The sequence below is a fragment of the Sceloporus occidentalis genome, unplaced genomic scaffold (genome assembly GCF_023333645.1).
Source record: "Sceloporus occidentalis isolate IW3139 unplaced genomic scaffold, rSceOcc1.0.p SCAF_373, whole genome shotgun sequence".
Lineage (NCBI taxonomy): Eukaryota > Metazoa > Chordata > Lepidosauria > Squamata > Phrynosomatidae > Sceloporus > Sceloporus occidentalis.
In genome coordinates, this window is record NW_028317353.1 from 272724 (window position 1) to 285927 (window position 13204).

General features: G+C 43.7%; 1 protein-coding gene across 2 annotated transcripts; it reads right to left on the reverse strand.

Annotated features, from left to right (window-relative positions):
- Positions 1-844: 844 nt before the first annotated feature.
- On the reverse strand, positions 845-11704 carry LOC149273488 (cytochrome P450 2G1-like). 2 transcript variants are annotated; one of them, XM_089506269.1, is made up of 9 exons: positions 11522-11704; positions 8619-8778; positions 8329-8478; positions 4817-4977; positions 4525-4701; positions 3416-3557; positions 3131-3318; positions 1676-1817; positions 845-1026 (listed from the first exon to the last, which is right to left on the reverse strand). In XM_089506269.1, the coding sequence occupies exons 1-9, from the start codon at positions 11702-11704 to the stop codon at positions 845-847; spliced, it is 1485 nt and encodes a 494-aa protein (XP_089362395.1). The 2 variants fall into 2 exon arrangements, with proteins under 2 accessions (XP_089362395.1, XP_089362396.1); XM_089506270.1 differs by having other exon boundaries at positions 8613-8778; positions 11522-11674.
- Positions 11705-13204: the final 1500 nt, after the last annotated feature.

Consider the following 13204-nt stretch of genomic DNA (forward strand, 5'->3'; position numbering starts at 1 on the left):
TTCCTAATCTTTACACCTCTTAGTAACTATATTATGATTTTTCTTTACATTAAACGATTAATTTTTTAAAAATCCCCCATTACCCCCCATTGCGCTGTATGCGGGAGCCGCCATCTTGCTGCCCCATCGCGGGGTTAAATCACCCGTCACCCTGAGATATCTGTGATAATAGCGTTATGGAGGGACCTGCGCGGCTGGAAACAATCTCTAGCGCTAGAGGCTCCTGCGCTGTCCGCTAAAACAACTCGGGGAGAGAACAGGAAGCGGCTTCCAACTTCCTGCTTGGACTGACCAATGGGATTCCGACGCAGTCTGCACTGAGGGACCACAGGAAATGGAGGGAAATTTGCAAGTGTGAATAATTTAAATACGAAGTGTTAGCGATAGATGTCGTAGCTTTGACACGTCCCCTTTTGATTACTTTAGGGCTGGGTGGAGGACCTTAGCACATAATTATCCCGTCCATCAACAAATAAATTACGTTAATTTATTCCGTATGAAAATAATCTGCCAGCTAACGATGATGAAATTGCTAATTAATTTAATTTAACAATTTAATACCCACAGAACAGCACATTAAAGGTTTAATGAATAATAAACTTTAGAATATATAATAAACTATATAATAAAGCCGAGGCGGTTTCATGGTTCACAAAAATCTAATATTTGTTCAACGATTCAATTTTTATCAAAGATTTGACTTTTGATTCTCCCCCTTTTCTCTTAATGGCTGCCGACCATCTACGCTTAAATTTTTTGCGGTTCCGGGTATTTCCTACAAAATATGAATTGAATGTAAGGGATACAAAAAAAAAGACATTTTTATAAAATGTATTTTAAGGTATTATCGCGTGATGAAGCAGAGCTGGTACGGATGAGGACAATTTCCAAACCCGCTCATCTCTGGGCTCAGGTCGATGTCTTCTGGGTCCACGGTGGGCTTGAGGGCGAAGTTCTGAAGGATGGTGGTGAACATTAGGAAGAGTTCCATCCGAGCCAGGCCTTCCCCGAGGCAAATCCGCTTCCCTGTAGGGAGACAGAAGACAAATCCCATCATCGCGCTCCCGCGTGTGCAGGACCTTGCGGATGGTCACTCATGGTGGTACGGGGGGAGCAGAATATAAAGAAACCCTTTGGTTGACTGTCTTTTTTTGAGGAATTCAGCCATAGTTGTATCTGGAATCAGCCACAAAGTGATTTTTTTCTTATTTATAGTATTTGAAGTTTTAGGGCCATTGATATCCAAGCAGAGCAGTTTTGAGGCGGAATCACCAAATGTATCTAACCTGTATTTTTATGAATTAGTCTACATGTTGGAATTTCCATTGTTTTTCTGGAATTATAACGTATTCTCGAATCCAGCTATACAATTTTTTTTAATATCAATTCCAGGAACTTACTTAGAATTTTTTGCGTCTACAGAAATGTGTTTTACCTCCCAATGCAAGAAAAACAAAAATTATACATTCATGAGATCTGTCCATTGTTTATGACATCACTGTGTGGCTCCTGTTTCTATAGTAAATAAGGAATGGGAAATCCGTTCTCCATATTCTGTAATCATCGGGAAAGCTGTCGGGGACACAAAATGACTGCCTGAGCCGACAGCATCCAGCGCGAGGAGCGGTTAATAATTATGTGAAATCTAAGATTGTGTTCGAGAAAATGCAGATACCTGAGGAGAACGCCATGAATGCGTCTTTCTTGCAGAATTTCCCCTCTTCGTCCAGGAAGTGTCCTGGGTTGAAGTTGTCCGGGTCCTCAAACTGTGTTGGGTCCATCAGAACGGAGCTGAGAATTGTGTACACCGTCGTATCCTAAAAAAGAAATCAGGAGAAACCAAATTAATGTGACAGAAGAAATGAGATCTAAGAACAAAGTCTTTGGGTCTTGTTATATTGGTATAAGGAATTGTCCACTTAATAGCCATAACAAAATGGGGGGTCTGTATCAGTATGTCAGGGGGTACAAAATGGTTCAAAAAACAGCTCTGATGAGAACAAACACCAATTTAATACGCGGCCCTTGTGTGTGACCCACTTAGGAGCATCTCAAGTTTTAGCTTGTTATAGAGAAAAAATAACTTAAAATGTCAATCTAAAATCTTCCTACAAGAGATGCCCAAATGGAGAAGCTGCCTTTGTACCCCTTTGAGTTGTTCTCACATCTTTTTATATATAACTTTTTGCTTTTGGGCACTCTGGTGGATGGGTCCAGACGTGGACCTTCTTGCTCACTTGTGCCTAGAAGGATACCAACTGCACAAGTGAGACATGTGAATGCTGATTTGTGTTTCCGCACCAAACACGTGGGGATGCACAGTCTCCTCCTCCTTTCCTCCAAGGTCTAAGCCAACCTTCTTGGTTCTTCTTGGGTTCTTCCAAAAGGAGGAGCCACTAAAGTCTTCAAAGGGTGGATAGTGGCCAAAAGGGACAACAACACCCCCCCTTCACAAAAAACTCAAGAAAACTTCAGTCTTCATGGACCATATCAGGTCTATGGAGACATCATACAACATGCGTGCACAAAAAACTCAAAACGTGCTCTGTGAAATGTGTAAAGATACCATTTACTAGGTCCAGCTCACCCCAACCTTAATATGCCCTGGCCAATGGCTGGTGATGGTGGTAAGTAATTTTATATGCTTAATTGGCTTTCTGGTCTCAAGTATGAAAAGCTCAAAGCATAGCAACTGGTGTCCTATGGTTTGCTCCACCAGGGTTGATGTGGTTGAGTTCACCTTGTGCCCTTAACTGTGCTTTCTACTTCTTATTCTTTTCTTAATTCTGGATTTTATGGCTGGTGATTTTTTTTGATTTCTAGCTGTGTGTAAGCACCCTTCAGCTTTTTAAGTGCCAAGAGCCACCCAATGCTACAGTGGAACTCGCTCCCTGAAGACTCAGCATTGCTTTTTTTGGGGGGAGTGTGCTGTGATTATTGGCTGCCACTCCTCTTCCTCAAGACTTCAATGGGTCTTTGAGGAGACCCAAAAAGATCTGGCCATCCTTAGGCTTTGGTCTGGGAAGGATGAGGTTGCATATCCCCTTGTGGGAGAACAGCCTCAGATGATGAAGATTGAGTACTCGATATTTACTGCGGCCTTATCTCTTTGGATCAATTTTTTTCTCACTTTTGGAATAAAGTATCCCCTAAATTCAACATCTTTGGTCACTTTATGTGGAGCACCGAGGGGTATGAGGTCAACGAATCTCTGGATCTCGTGGATGACGGCGTCCGTGTATGGCATGCGTGAGCGATCTTCTATGCACGGGGCTCTGTTTCTGCCAATGACCCGGTTGATCTCGCGGTGAACTCGCTCTGTGGACACATAAGGAACTGAGGAATATTAGACACAGAAGAAACAACCTGTCTGTCTGCAGGCCACGCGCACCCCGGCAGACCGTCACATACACACCTTCCACGTCCGGGTGTTTGAGAAGAATCATCAGGCCGTAACGTAGGGTTATGTTAACTGTATCAGTACCCGCTCCAAACATATCAAAAGTGGTGTCAACCAGCGCGTCCATGTGAAATTCAGTGTCCGGGATATGCTTCTCCTGGAACAAAGACAGCGAGCATTGTAACAGACAACTCAATTTTATCTCACCACATACCGGGGTATATTCACTAAACGGCAAGCTTGGAGGACAGTCTACTCATTGTGCTTTCACTATGGATTATAAAGGACTGGTTCCTGAGGCGCTTCACCTGCTAGATTAAACCACAAACTACCAAACACCAAAAACAACAACAACACATCCACAATATTAATAAACACATTAAGATGTGGATTCTCAAGGCCACCAGGTAAGTTATGGTGACCCAAAGTAACACCCACAAAATACACTTCACAGGATGCTGAACAGTGGTAAAATTGACACACAATAACTGTACAGGGTGGGGAACACAACATAAATACAACCTACACCTCACATTTATAACAACACTGAAATTGCATAAGAGGTGGGATACTACAACTAAAAGCCAATAAACGGCACATCGCAATATGCTTTACAACCAGTAGGTGGTGTAATAACAAATTAACAACAATAAAAATTACACTTGCGCATTCGGATTTGTATGTATTGCAAAGGTTTCCATTGACCTGTCAGTCTACTCTGGCCCACAATCGCCGTCCAGAACCAAAACGTGAGGCCAATTTTCTCTGCATGAAGCAACCCACAACCCCAGCCAATAGGGATGGTGTAGGGGAGGGGTCAAAGTTCAATTAAAGTTAAAAATGCAACAAACCCTTTGGAGAGTCACAGAGCCCTCCGTGTGCTACTCCCCTTCCACTGCCTTTCCCAAAATGAATAATATATTTGCCCCCCTTCGGTTAATGGGGGACCATCATGGTTTTGAATATATTACTGTTAGGTTGACCTGCAAATCCCAAACTGCAAGCAATCTATGGGTTAATTCATCTGCGAGCTGTTTACTTCTTTCAACTCGCAACAATTTGACTCTCCTGCAGTTAAGCGAGTGTGCGTGAGAGTGAGGTAGCTTTAGTAAAAGTAAACTGACCTGTTTCATCTTAATGAGGAAGCAGTCAATAAAGTCTCGGGGGGAGTTGGGGTCCAGGGTCTCCTGGTGTATTTTTGCTCTTTCCGTAATAAACTCTTTTAGTCCTTTCACAGCATTGAAGAGCTTGTTGTGGGGTCCGGGTAACTTCCCGAAGACCTCTGGGTATACGTTATACATCTGTAAGAGAGTACGTGTTGGAGAGAACTGAGAACTAACGGCAATGACTTGTTTAATGGGTTAAAGGGACAGTCCCGTGTGATGTTGTTGGGATGTCGATCTACATAGTCCTTACCTTACCCCAGGCAGAACTGAGACCTCTTAATAATTCATTTAAGAGCCCCAGCAACCTCATAAAGTTCTTGTCTTCGTATTCAAAACGGGTTCCGAAGACCACGGAGCAGATAACATTGGCCACAGCTTTGCTGAAATAGAAAATGGGGTCCAGGGGCCGACCTGCGAGACAAGTTGGGGACAGAAGAATAAACAGGTATAACTGACATACCAAAATCAGCTTTCTTTGGGGCGATTGTGATGAGGCATGTGTGTGTTTGCGGGGGGATGCATATGAATTTTGGGATTATTCAATACATTCTCTTTTTATAATGTATGAATGACCAAATTATGGTGGGTAAAGGTGATGGAAAACCCTTCCACTTAAAATTAAGAGGGAAGTAGAAGCATTAAACACTCATCGACAGACACCAGAAGGCTTGTTTTTTCTTCAGAAATCTCACGGTGCTGCCACAACCACAAGGGATTCTGGGTAGACACATGCAAATAAAATCAACAATAATCTCCTTTTGCCTCTACACCCACTTCATACATGGATCCCTTGAAAGTAATTGCCCGCTGTACAGGACAACCTTCAGACAAAACTCGGGTTAGAGGTGCAGTAGCCAGATCACAGCTCACAAACAGCTGCTTCATCCTTAATGGGACTCATCAGCATGAGGTTGGGATACTGGAGTAACACTGGCTTGACCTTATTTGCATGCACCTACCCAGAATTCATTGTGGTTGTGGCAGCACCATGAGATTTCTGAGGGAACAACAAGCCTTCTGGCTTGTCTGGTGTCTGTAGATGAGTGTTTAATAATAATGCTTCTAATACCCCTTAACCCCTTCAATCCCAGGGGTTTTTGGTACCTCAAAGCCCAGAGCAATTTTGCCATTTTTGGGGTATGTCGGTTTAGCGATCATTCTCTTTTCCTGTGAATAGTGTACTCATGTAAACTATATATTGTTTTTTCAAAGAGAGATAGAGCTTTCGTTTGATACCATAGTTGGGTGATTAGCTGAAAATTTAGAATGAGAAATTTAGTAAAAGCTAGCGAAGATTAGAAAAATAAACTAATTTTTTTAAAATTTTCCCTCTGAATCCTCACAAAATTAGGTAAAGTGATGGAAAATCCCCTCCAAGTTTATCAATTCAGGTGTCCTGATTTCAGAAATACCTAATTTATATAGATTTTCCAGACTTTCTCAGCACCAGGGAGCGTTCTATTAGGTGTACAATTTTGTATAATTTTTATGCCTATGGCTTAACGGGTTTGGGGGTTGTGAACGGGGGCAGGAGGGTTATACTGGCTAGATGTTATGCTAGGGCAATGGGAAGTAAGGTTTTTTAATAATTTTTTTATTATCTTTTTTTATATATTTTTTTTTAATTTTTATTTTATTTTAATTTTTTTTATTTTTTATATATTATTTTTACACAGTAATGGTTAGAGGTCCTCCTAGGGACCTCCTGAACATGTCAGTGATGTCACAATGACATCACAGCCCACATTATAATTTTTTTTTGTATTATTTATATTAATATTTTAATGATTTATTTAATATCATTTTTAAATGACTAACCGTTTTTTTTTTCCCAGCTTTTCTGTTTCAGGCCGGGAGGGGGAGTGAGAGAGATGGTTTCTCACTCCCCTCCCCGCGATCCCCCTGCACCGATCACACTGTGATCTCTATGCAGGTCCTCACAGACCTCCATAGAGATCGCAGCGTCTCTGTGCCTCATCGGAGGGCAGGATATCCCCGCAGGAGATATCCTGTCCTCCGATGACCTTCCGGGTTACGTCAGCGGGTTACGTCAACTGCGCGATCGCGCGATCGGGCAGTTTACCGGTAACAGCTTACCGGCTTTCATGCCGGAAGCTGTTACGGGCGATCGGACAGCAGAAAGCCGGCAAAGCCGGCTTCTGCTGTCAGTGGGGAGTCCAGGCTGTCAAACGACAGCCTGGTCTCCCGTGCAGCGGCAGGGATGTGTCCTTGACGCTGCACGAAGGGATGGACGTACCGGGACGTCCATAGGGGTTTCTTTGTGGGCGTTTTTTGGACGTCCCGGTACGTCTATAGGGGATTGAAGGGGTTAATTTTAAGTGGAATGGTTTCCCCATCACCTTTACTCACCATAACTTATGTAATGGTATTTCTTGAGCTGATGATAAAAAAGAGCAATTGCTATTTATGTGGCTGCTTCTGGGGCCTGCAGTGAGTTGATTGCTGAGCTCTCTGCTTGGGTGGTTGTGGTAAAGCTGGGCTGTATCTTTCTGGCTGGGATGGTGAAAGGCTAGCAGGGCTTGTAGGGACTCATTGCACACAGCTTTCTGACTTGGATGAGTAATAAAGAGAGCTGGGGTCCAGAGCCTACTTGGTGTAAAATAAGAAGTGAAAAAAGAGAGTGTGAGGAAAGTAACGTGAGCGATGATCTGGCTGCTGCACGTTTTACCTGACTTTCGTCTGATGTCTGCCTCGTACAGGGGGCAATTACTTCCAAGTGATCCATGTATAAACTGGGTATAGAGGCAAAAGGTGATCATTGTTAACCTTATTTGCATGCACCTATCCAGAATCTATTGTGGTTGTGATTTCTGAGGGAAGAGCAAGCCTTCTGGCTGTCTGGTGTCTGTAGATGAGTTAATAATGCTTCTACCTCCCTCTTAATTATAATGCATGAACACATTGTATCTTACAAAGATGTACAAGACCTACCACCGATTAAGGAGGCAGGAAAAAGAGAGCAACTCGATGGACCAAATGGTGGTTATGTCATCAGAGTCCATGTTTCTATGTATTTTGGTTTGGTTCTGCCTTAGGCCTGACCCATGGCAACCTCAAGACCCTTCCTCCAAAATGTGTTTTAATGACCACCATCGTCCTTACCGAGAGCCGGGATATGACATTATTTACAAGCGCTTGGCCACCAGGATGTGCGGCACCAGGTAATGAGGTGTTACTGACCGTGTGTGCATTACGATGAGTATATATGTATAAGTGTCAGCATGAATGTGTATGTGAAAGTATGTGTGCTGTTTGGGGGAGCTTACAAGCTGTTAGGGGACAAAGGGGACAAAGGGGACAAAGCAAAGGTGAAACAACAGCACTGACCATTTGTTTGAAACACAAAGATGGCACACAAGCTGTTTGGGGTCACTGACAAGCTGTTTAGTGGCACAGGTCACACAGTCAGAGTGTTTGGCAGCAAAGATGGATTAGAAAAGTTGTTTAGGGCACTGACAAGCTGTTTGGGGACAAATATGACACAGACAACGGTGGGGGATATGAGGCCAGTATACACCACTGGTATTTTAGCCTGAGGGTTCAGGAGACTGTAGGTTGCCCTTCCTTTAAAAAGAGGGTCCTTGTTTTGCCCAATGGCTTGCCTTACATGGCACTCAACAAGCTCAAACACTTCTAACCCTACATTGTCTGTGTTGTTGCCAAACATTTGCCATCATTCCATTTGTGTTTGATAAACTTTAGCCCTTCCTTTGATAAAACAGACGCAGTAAATTTACTCACCTTTGGTTTTTCGGATTTCCTCTACTAAGAACTGAGCTTCCTCCTGGATTCGCTCCTCGATGCTCCTCTTCCCCATCCCGAAATTTCTCAAGGTCATGAGAGAGAATCGGCGCAGCTGTTTCCAGCGCTCCCCGTTACTGCCAACGACGCCTGCAACAGACCAGGTGGAAGAAAATCAGTAAAGCGGTAATATAAAGAGAGACCTATCTGCCACTGGTGGGTGACAGGAGGGAGATATGAGACAGGAATTAGAAGTAGGGGACACGGAGTCCGGCCATCCTCACCGTGACCGCCATTGCTTATCCTTTCCAGAAGCGGCATGCGTCCCCGAGCAGAAAACTCCTCTCCGCGGTCGTTCAGCGCCTCTTTCACGACGTCATAACCACAGAGGACCACGACTCGCTCCATGCCCACGTGAATGGTGTAGACCGGACCAAACTTTTCACTGAGCTACAGGGGACAGAAAATGCAGACTTTCGATATTTCATGGTCAATATTAATCACTGAGTTGTCCAGTGCTCCAACATTGCCTCTCCCACCCAAACCAAAGACCGAATGGGGCCGTGACATCCTCCGGTGACGTCAGACACCCCTTGTGTGAAATCCTGAGTTGCTTGAAATAAATCTCTGTTTTCTGAGCTTTTGAACAATACTTGCCTTCCGTACGGGGCGTTGGACGCCATTTATGGACTCCATACTTATGTAATTACGTCATCGTTTCAATGTCCGGAACTCCAGGAGGCTTCAGGTCAGAAGGAAAGAGGTGGCAGAGAGCCAGAGGATCATGGGCAGGCGAGTGGACCGGTTAAAGCTCAAGATGAGCAAAATTAAAGTTTTAGAAGGACTCAAACTAAACACTAACACTAATACTCAGTGTTCCTGCCATCTAGTACTTTATCTCTGTTACTCGCTGACCCTGGCTTAGACCTTTTAGGTTGTCCTGAACGGACTCCTACCACCGCTGCTCCCCATCTTCGTAACCCGGCCCTGACCGCTGCCGGTTCCCGTCTGCGAGGGATTCCCGAGCTGCTGTAGGGTCTGGTTGTTCTCAGTTCCTGCCACGTTCTTGCTGTACCCCCTGCCTTGGGTTATTGAATCCGGTGTCCTCGTTTTCACCGTGGGGTGGGAGGTAATGGCTGACCTTGCCTGAGGACCCCCGACTTTGACGCTCCTCATACACCGAGCCGGAGTTCTTGACAATCGGCCAACTTCGTTGAATTAATCCCAACAGAGCGAACAACCTGGCCTGTCTGAGCACGCACCTGAACCGTGCCCTGCGCTCGTTAGCGGAGGAGATGTTTACATTATTATATTGTTTGTACCATTAATTAAAAAAACAACTCACATTCAGCCTTTTTGGTTTGTTGCTCCGTTTGATCAGAGGATAAAAGTTTTAAGAAGAGATCGGAATCTAACAGTAGAGGGCCAGAGGCTTAGATGGAATGTAAGGAAGTTTTACTGAGAGGGTGGTAGATAAGTGGAGCAGCCTCCCAGCAGAGGTGGTAGAGTGTAATACAGTGAGGGTATTAAACATGCATGGGATAGACATACGGCTCGTGAATCTAAGACGAGACCAACGACTGATTAAGGTTTGAGTCTTTACAGCAGGAGAAACAGGCGACTAGACGGGGGCCGAATGTCTCTTCCACCCCTGCTGGGATTCTACTCTCACTGTTAGATCTCCTATTCCTTCTGCGGTAACTCTATTCGACGACATCAAAATTCTTTCGTTATGTCACATGTGGGCACCTGTGACGCAACTTAAGGTGGAAAACCATAAAGACGTGATTTTTAATGGAGTTTCACAGGGGTGAAAGTACAACTTTTTGGATATTCGCAGGAGTTTTGTCCCCTGGTGATTAGCAGGACGATGGATGCCGCACGCCGTAGCTGAGGCTCCCTGGGTTGAAGAGAAACCTCTCCGTGCTTTACATGAGTGTTAACACATTTTACAAAATAAGTAAAACAGCAATACCCGGATAGTGCATGAGGGGCGCGCCAGAGGCCGTATTTTCATTTCAGATGGTGGATCCCTGGATTACATCGCATATTCCCAGCAGGCAACGGCAGACAGTAGCTGCAGCACAATTTGTTTCCCTATCTTGGATTTGTCCTTACATCGCCCCACACCTGATTACAGAGTCACAGTGAATGAGTCAGGTAAAAGGTGCAGCAGCCAGATCACCACTCACATTATTTCTCTCTCACTCTCTTTCTACACTTTTTTTTTTTTTCACCAAGTAGGCGCTGGATCCCAGCTCTCTATTACTCATCCAAGTCAGAAAGCTGTGTGCAATGAGTCTCTACAAGCCTTTCACCATCCCAGCCAGAAAGATGCAGCCTGGCTGAAGAGTTACTCAGCCCAGCTTTACCACAAGCTCAGCAACCCCTCAGAGGGCTGTGCCAGCTGCAATCAACCCCAGCCTGAGTGAGCCAATAATCCTCAGACCACGATTGCTCCCTTTCTTCTGTATGTCTGACCAATATTATTGGTTCTGATGGCAGTCTTATGTTAGTTGGTGTGGGTTTCTGGTATACCTAATGTGCATACGATCTGCATATTGCGTTTTACATATGGTGTGGTGCATGCTGGTCGCAAGTCACCGCAAGTCTGGTGGCAGGTGGCGATTGTTTCCTCATTAAGTGAGGTCCTGGTTTGCTTTGGTATTGGTTTTGTCCTGTTGTTGTTGGGTGGCTTGTTGTTTCTCATGTCAGGGTGGTAAACTACTGAATTGTTTTGTTTGTTTTTACTACAGAGCTGCTGAGGTTTGGTAAGAGCTGTGTGTCCTGTCTGATAGTTGAAGTTTTGTGTCCCTTGTGACCTGTGGGGCGAGAGATGGATTTTCTGGTGGGTGAGCTTAGTCAGGGTGCAGGTTGTTCCTGTCACAGTGAGTGTTCCAGGGTCGTGGAAGAAGCCAAAATAGTTCCTTTACAAGTTCAGTCTTGTTAATAGAAACATCTGTTACTCGTGTTCCTCCTCCCAAACCAACCTGAACATATCGAGCAGACGAAACAAACTCCTCTTTCGCTCTCAAACCCCTTGAATCGGGTTTCCTCTCTTCAAAGTAAACATTTTTTTGTTCTGTTGTTTCCATTTGTATCAGAATTCCAGTTTACAGCCACTCTGAATCCTCCCTTTAAGGGGTTCTCTGGGCACAGCATCCGCAAAAAGGGTTAAACAACCCTGCCTTACCTTAATGAAGCATTTGAAGACCTCTTTCCCACTCAGCTGTAGAATATTCCCCAATACCGGCAGCGGAGTGGGACCCGGGGGGAGCCTCGACTTGCCCCCCTTCTCTCTGCCCTGCATTAGGGTAAAAAGCAGGAATATGGCGCAGGCCGCTAGCAGCAGGGTTATGAGTCCGAGGAACTCCATTCCGCAGCCATAAGCTCCACCGATTGCCGCGCCTGTATTAGCAGCCGGTATTTATACCCGTCCCAAACGGCCCGCCCGGCAGATGAATTCGTATTAAACGCCTTCTCCGGGGCCACAAACACCCTCGAGGGCTTCGCAGTGGATTAAAGTGCTCGTTCCATCAGAAGCCCGTTGAGCTGGTCTGAGCCGGGCCCTTCCTACCTTTTCTCTCTGCCCACTGGTTATGTCCTGTAAACCCATCGTACCGCGCCGCGGAATATGTTGGTGCCATATTACCCAATAAATAATAATAATAATAATGTTTCTTTCTCCGTTCAATGGAAATGTAAGATCTGGGATAAAATGATTACCCGGCACTCAGTATAAGCACCGCATTCCGTGTTTTAACCCCTTAAGGCCTGGCTTGACGTGTGTAATGTAAATAAGGTCATTAACGCGTGTTTTCTTTAGCAGATTATGGGGCGCCGCGCTCCGTCACACGCTGTTCCATATTCATATTTCTAACACTTTTTGATCGGTGGTCAGAGGGGTTTTCAAAAGCTTTTGTTGATAATAAATAATAATAATAAATGTCTGCTGGAAGGGGTTCGTTTGGGGACTTTTCCTTATCTTCTCACATGTGATTAGATGAGGCTTGTGATTATACTATGATGTCATCACAATACTCTCTGTAACGATGTATTTGTTTAGAAATGTATTATTAATAGATTTTACATTTTTCTTCTCTTGAATGGATACTAAAAGGATCCAGTCATGGTGTAATTTATTTTTATTTAAGCTTCACGTCTTCTGTATTCTTTGAAAAGTACAACAAATTCTTATCTTAAAATTGTTAAAGATAATATTTTCTTAACCCTTTTTTTAACCCTTTTATGGCTTTGCGACCGTTCTATTTGGTTTCCATGGATTCCATCCATAACAACAAGTGGACAGAAGAAATATCATCGATATACCCAACCAAATACGCATTATTGGCTATTGGCGCTCACATTCTATTAATATTATAATATTTCTGCTCAGAAAAAAAGATGCTTTTCATTTTGTAGAATAAAATAGCATTTATTTAAAATGAATATCATAAAATCTCTCTAAATATACAGAAAAAGAGCTTCCAATTACAAAAAATATCTGTAACCTTTCAAATACATTATAGGATAGATTACTATTATTATTATTATTTTTATTATCGTTATTGTTATTTACATTTTTAATCAGAAGGTTTAATCACATAAAGAAACAACAAAACGTTTACACAAGTTTCTTTTTTGTGCAACAACCAGTGCCTGCTTTTGTATCACATGACATTTAAGCATTCCCTGTAAATTTATGAATGGGGCCTCTTCTGCGTGGTTATTTCTTTCTGGGGAGACCTTGGTTATTATTAATTAATATCCGGAATAATATCACTAATATTTTAATAATAAAATCAGCAAAGTGGATGAAGAAGCCCAGTTAAGGTTTTCTAACAGCTTATGTGAAGTATGGCGGCGGCGTGTGGGG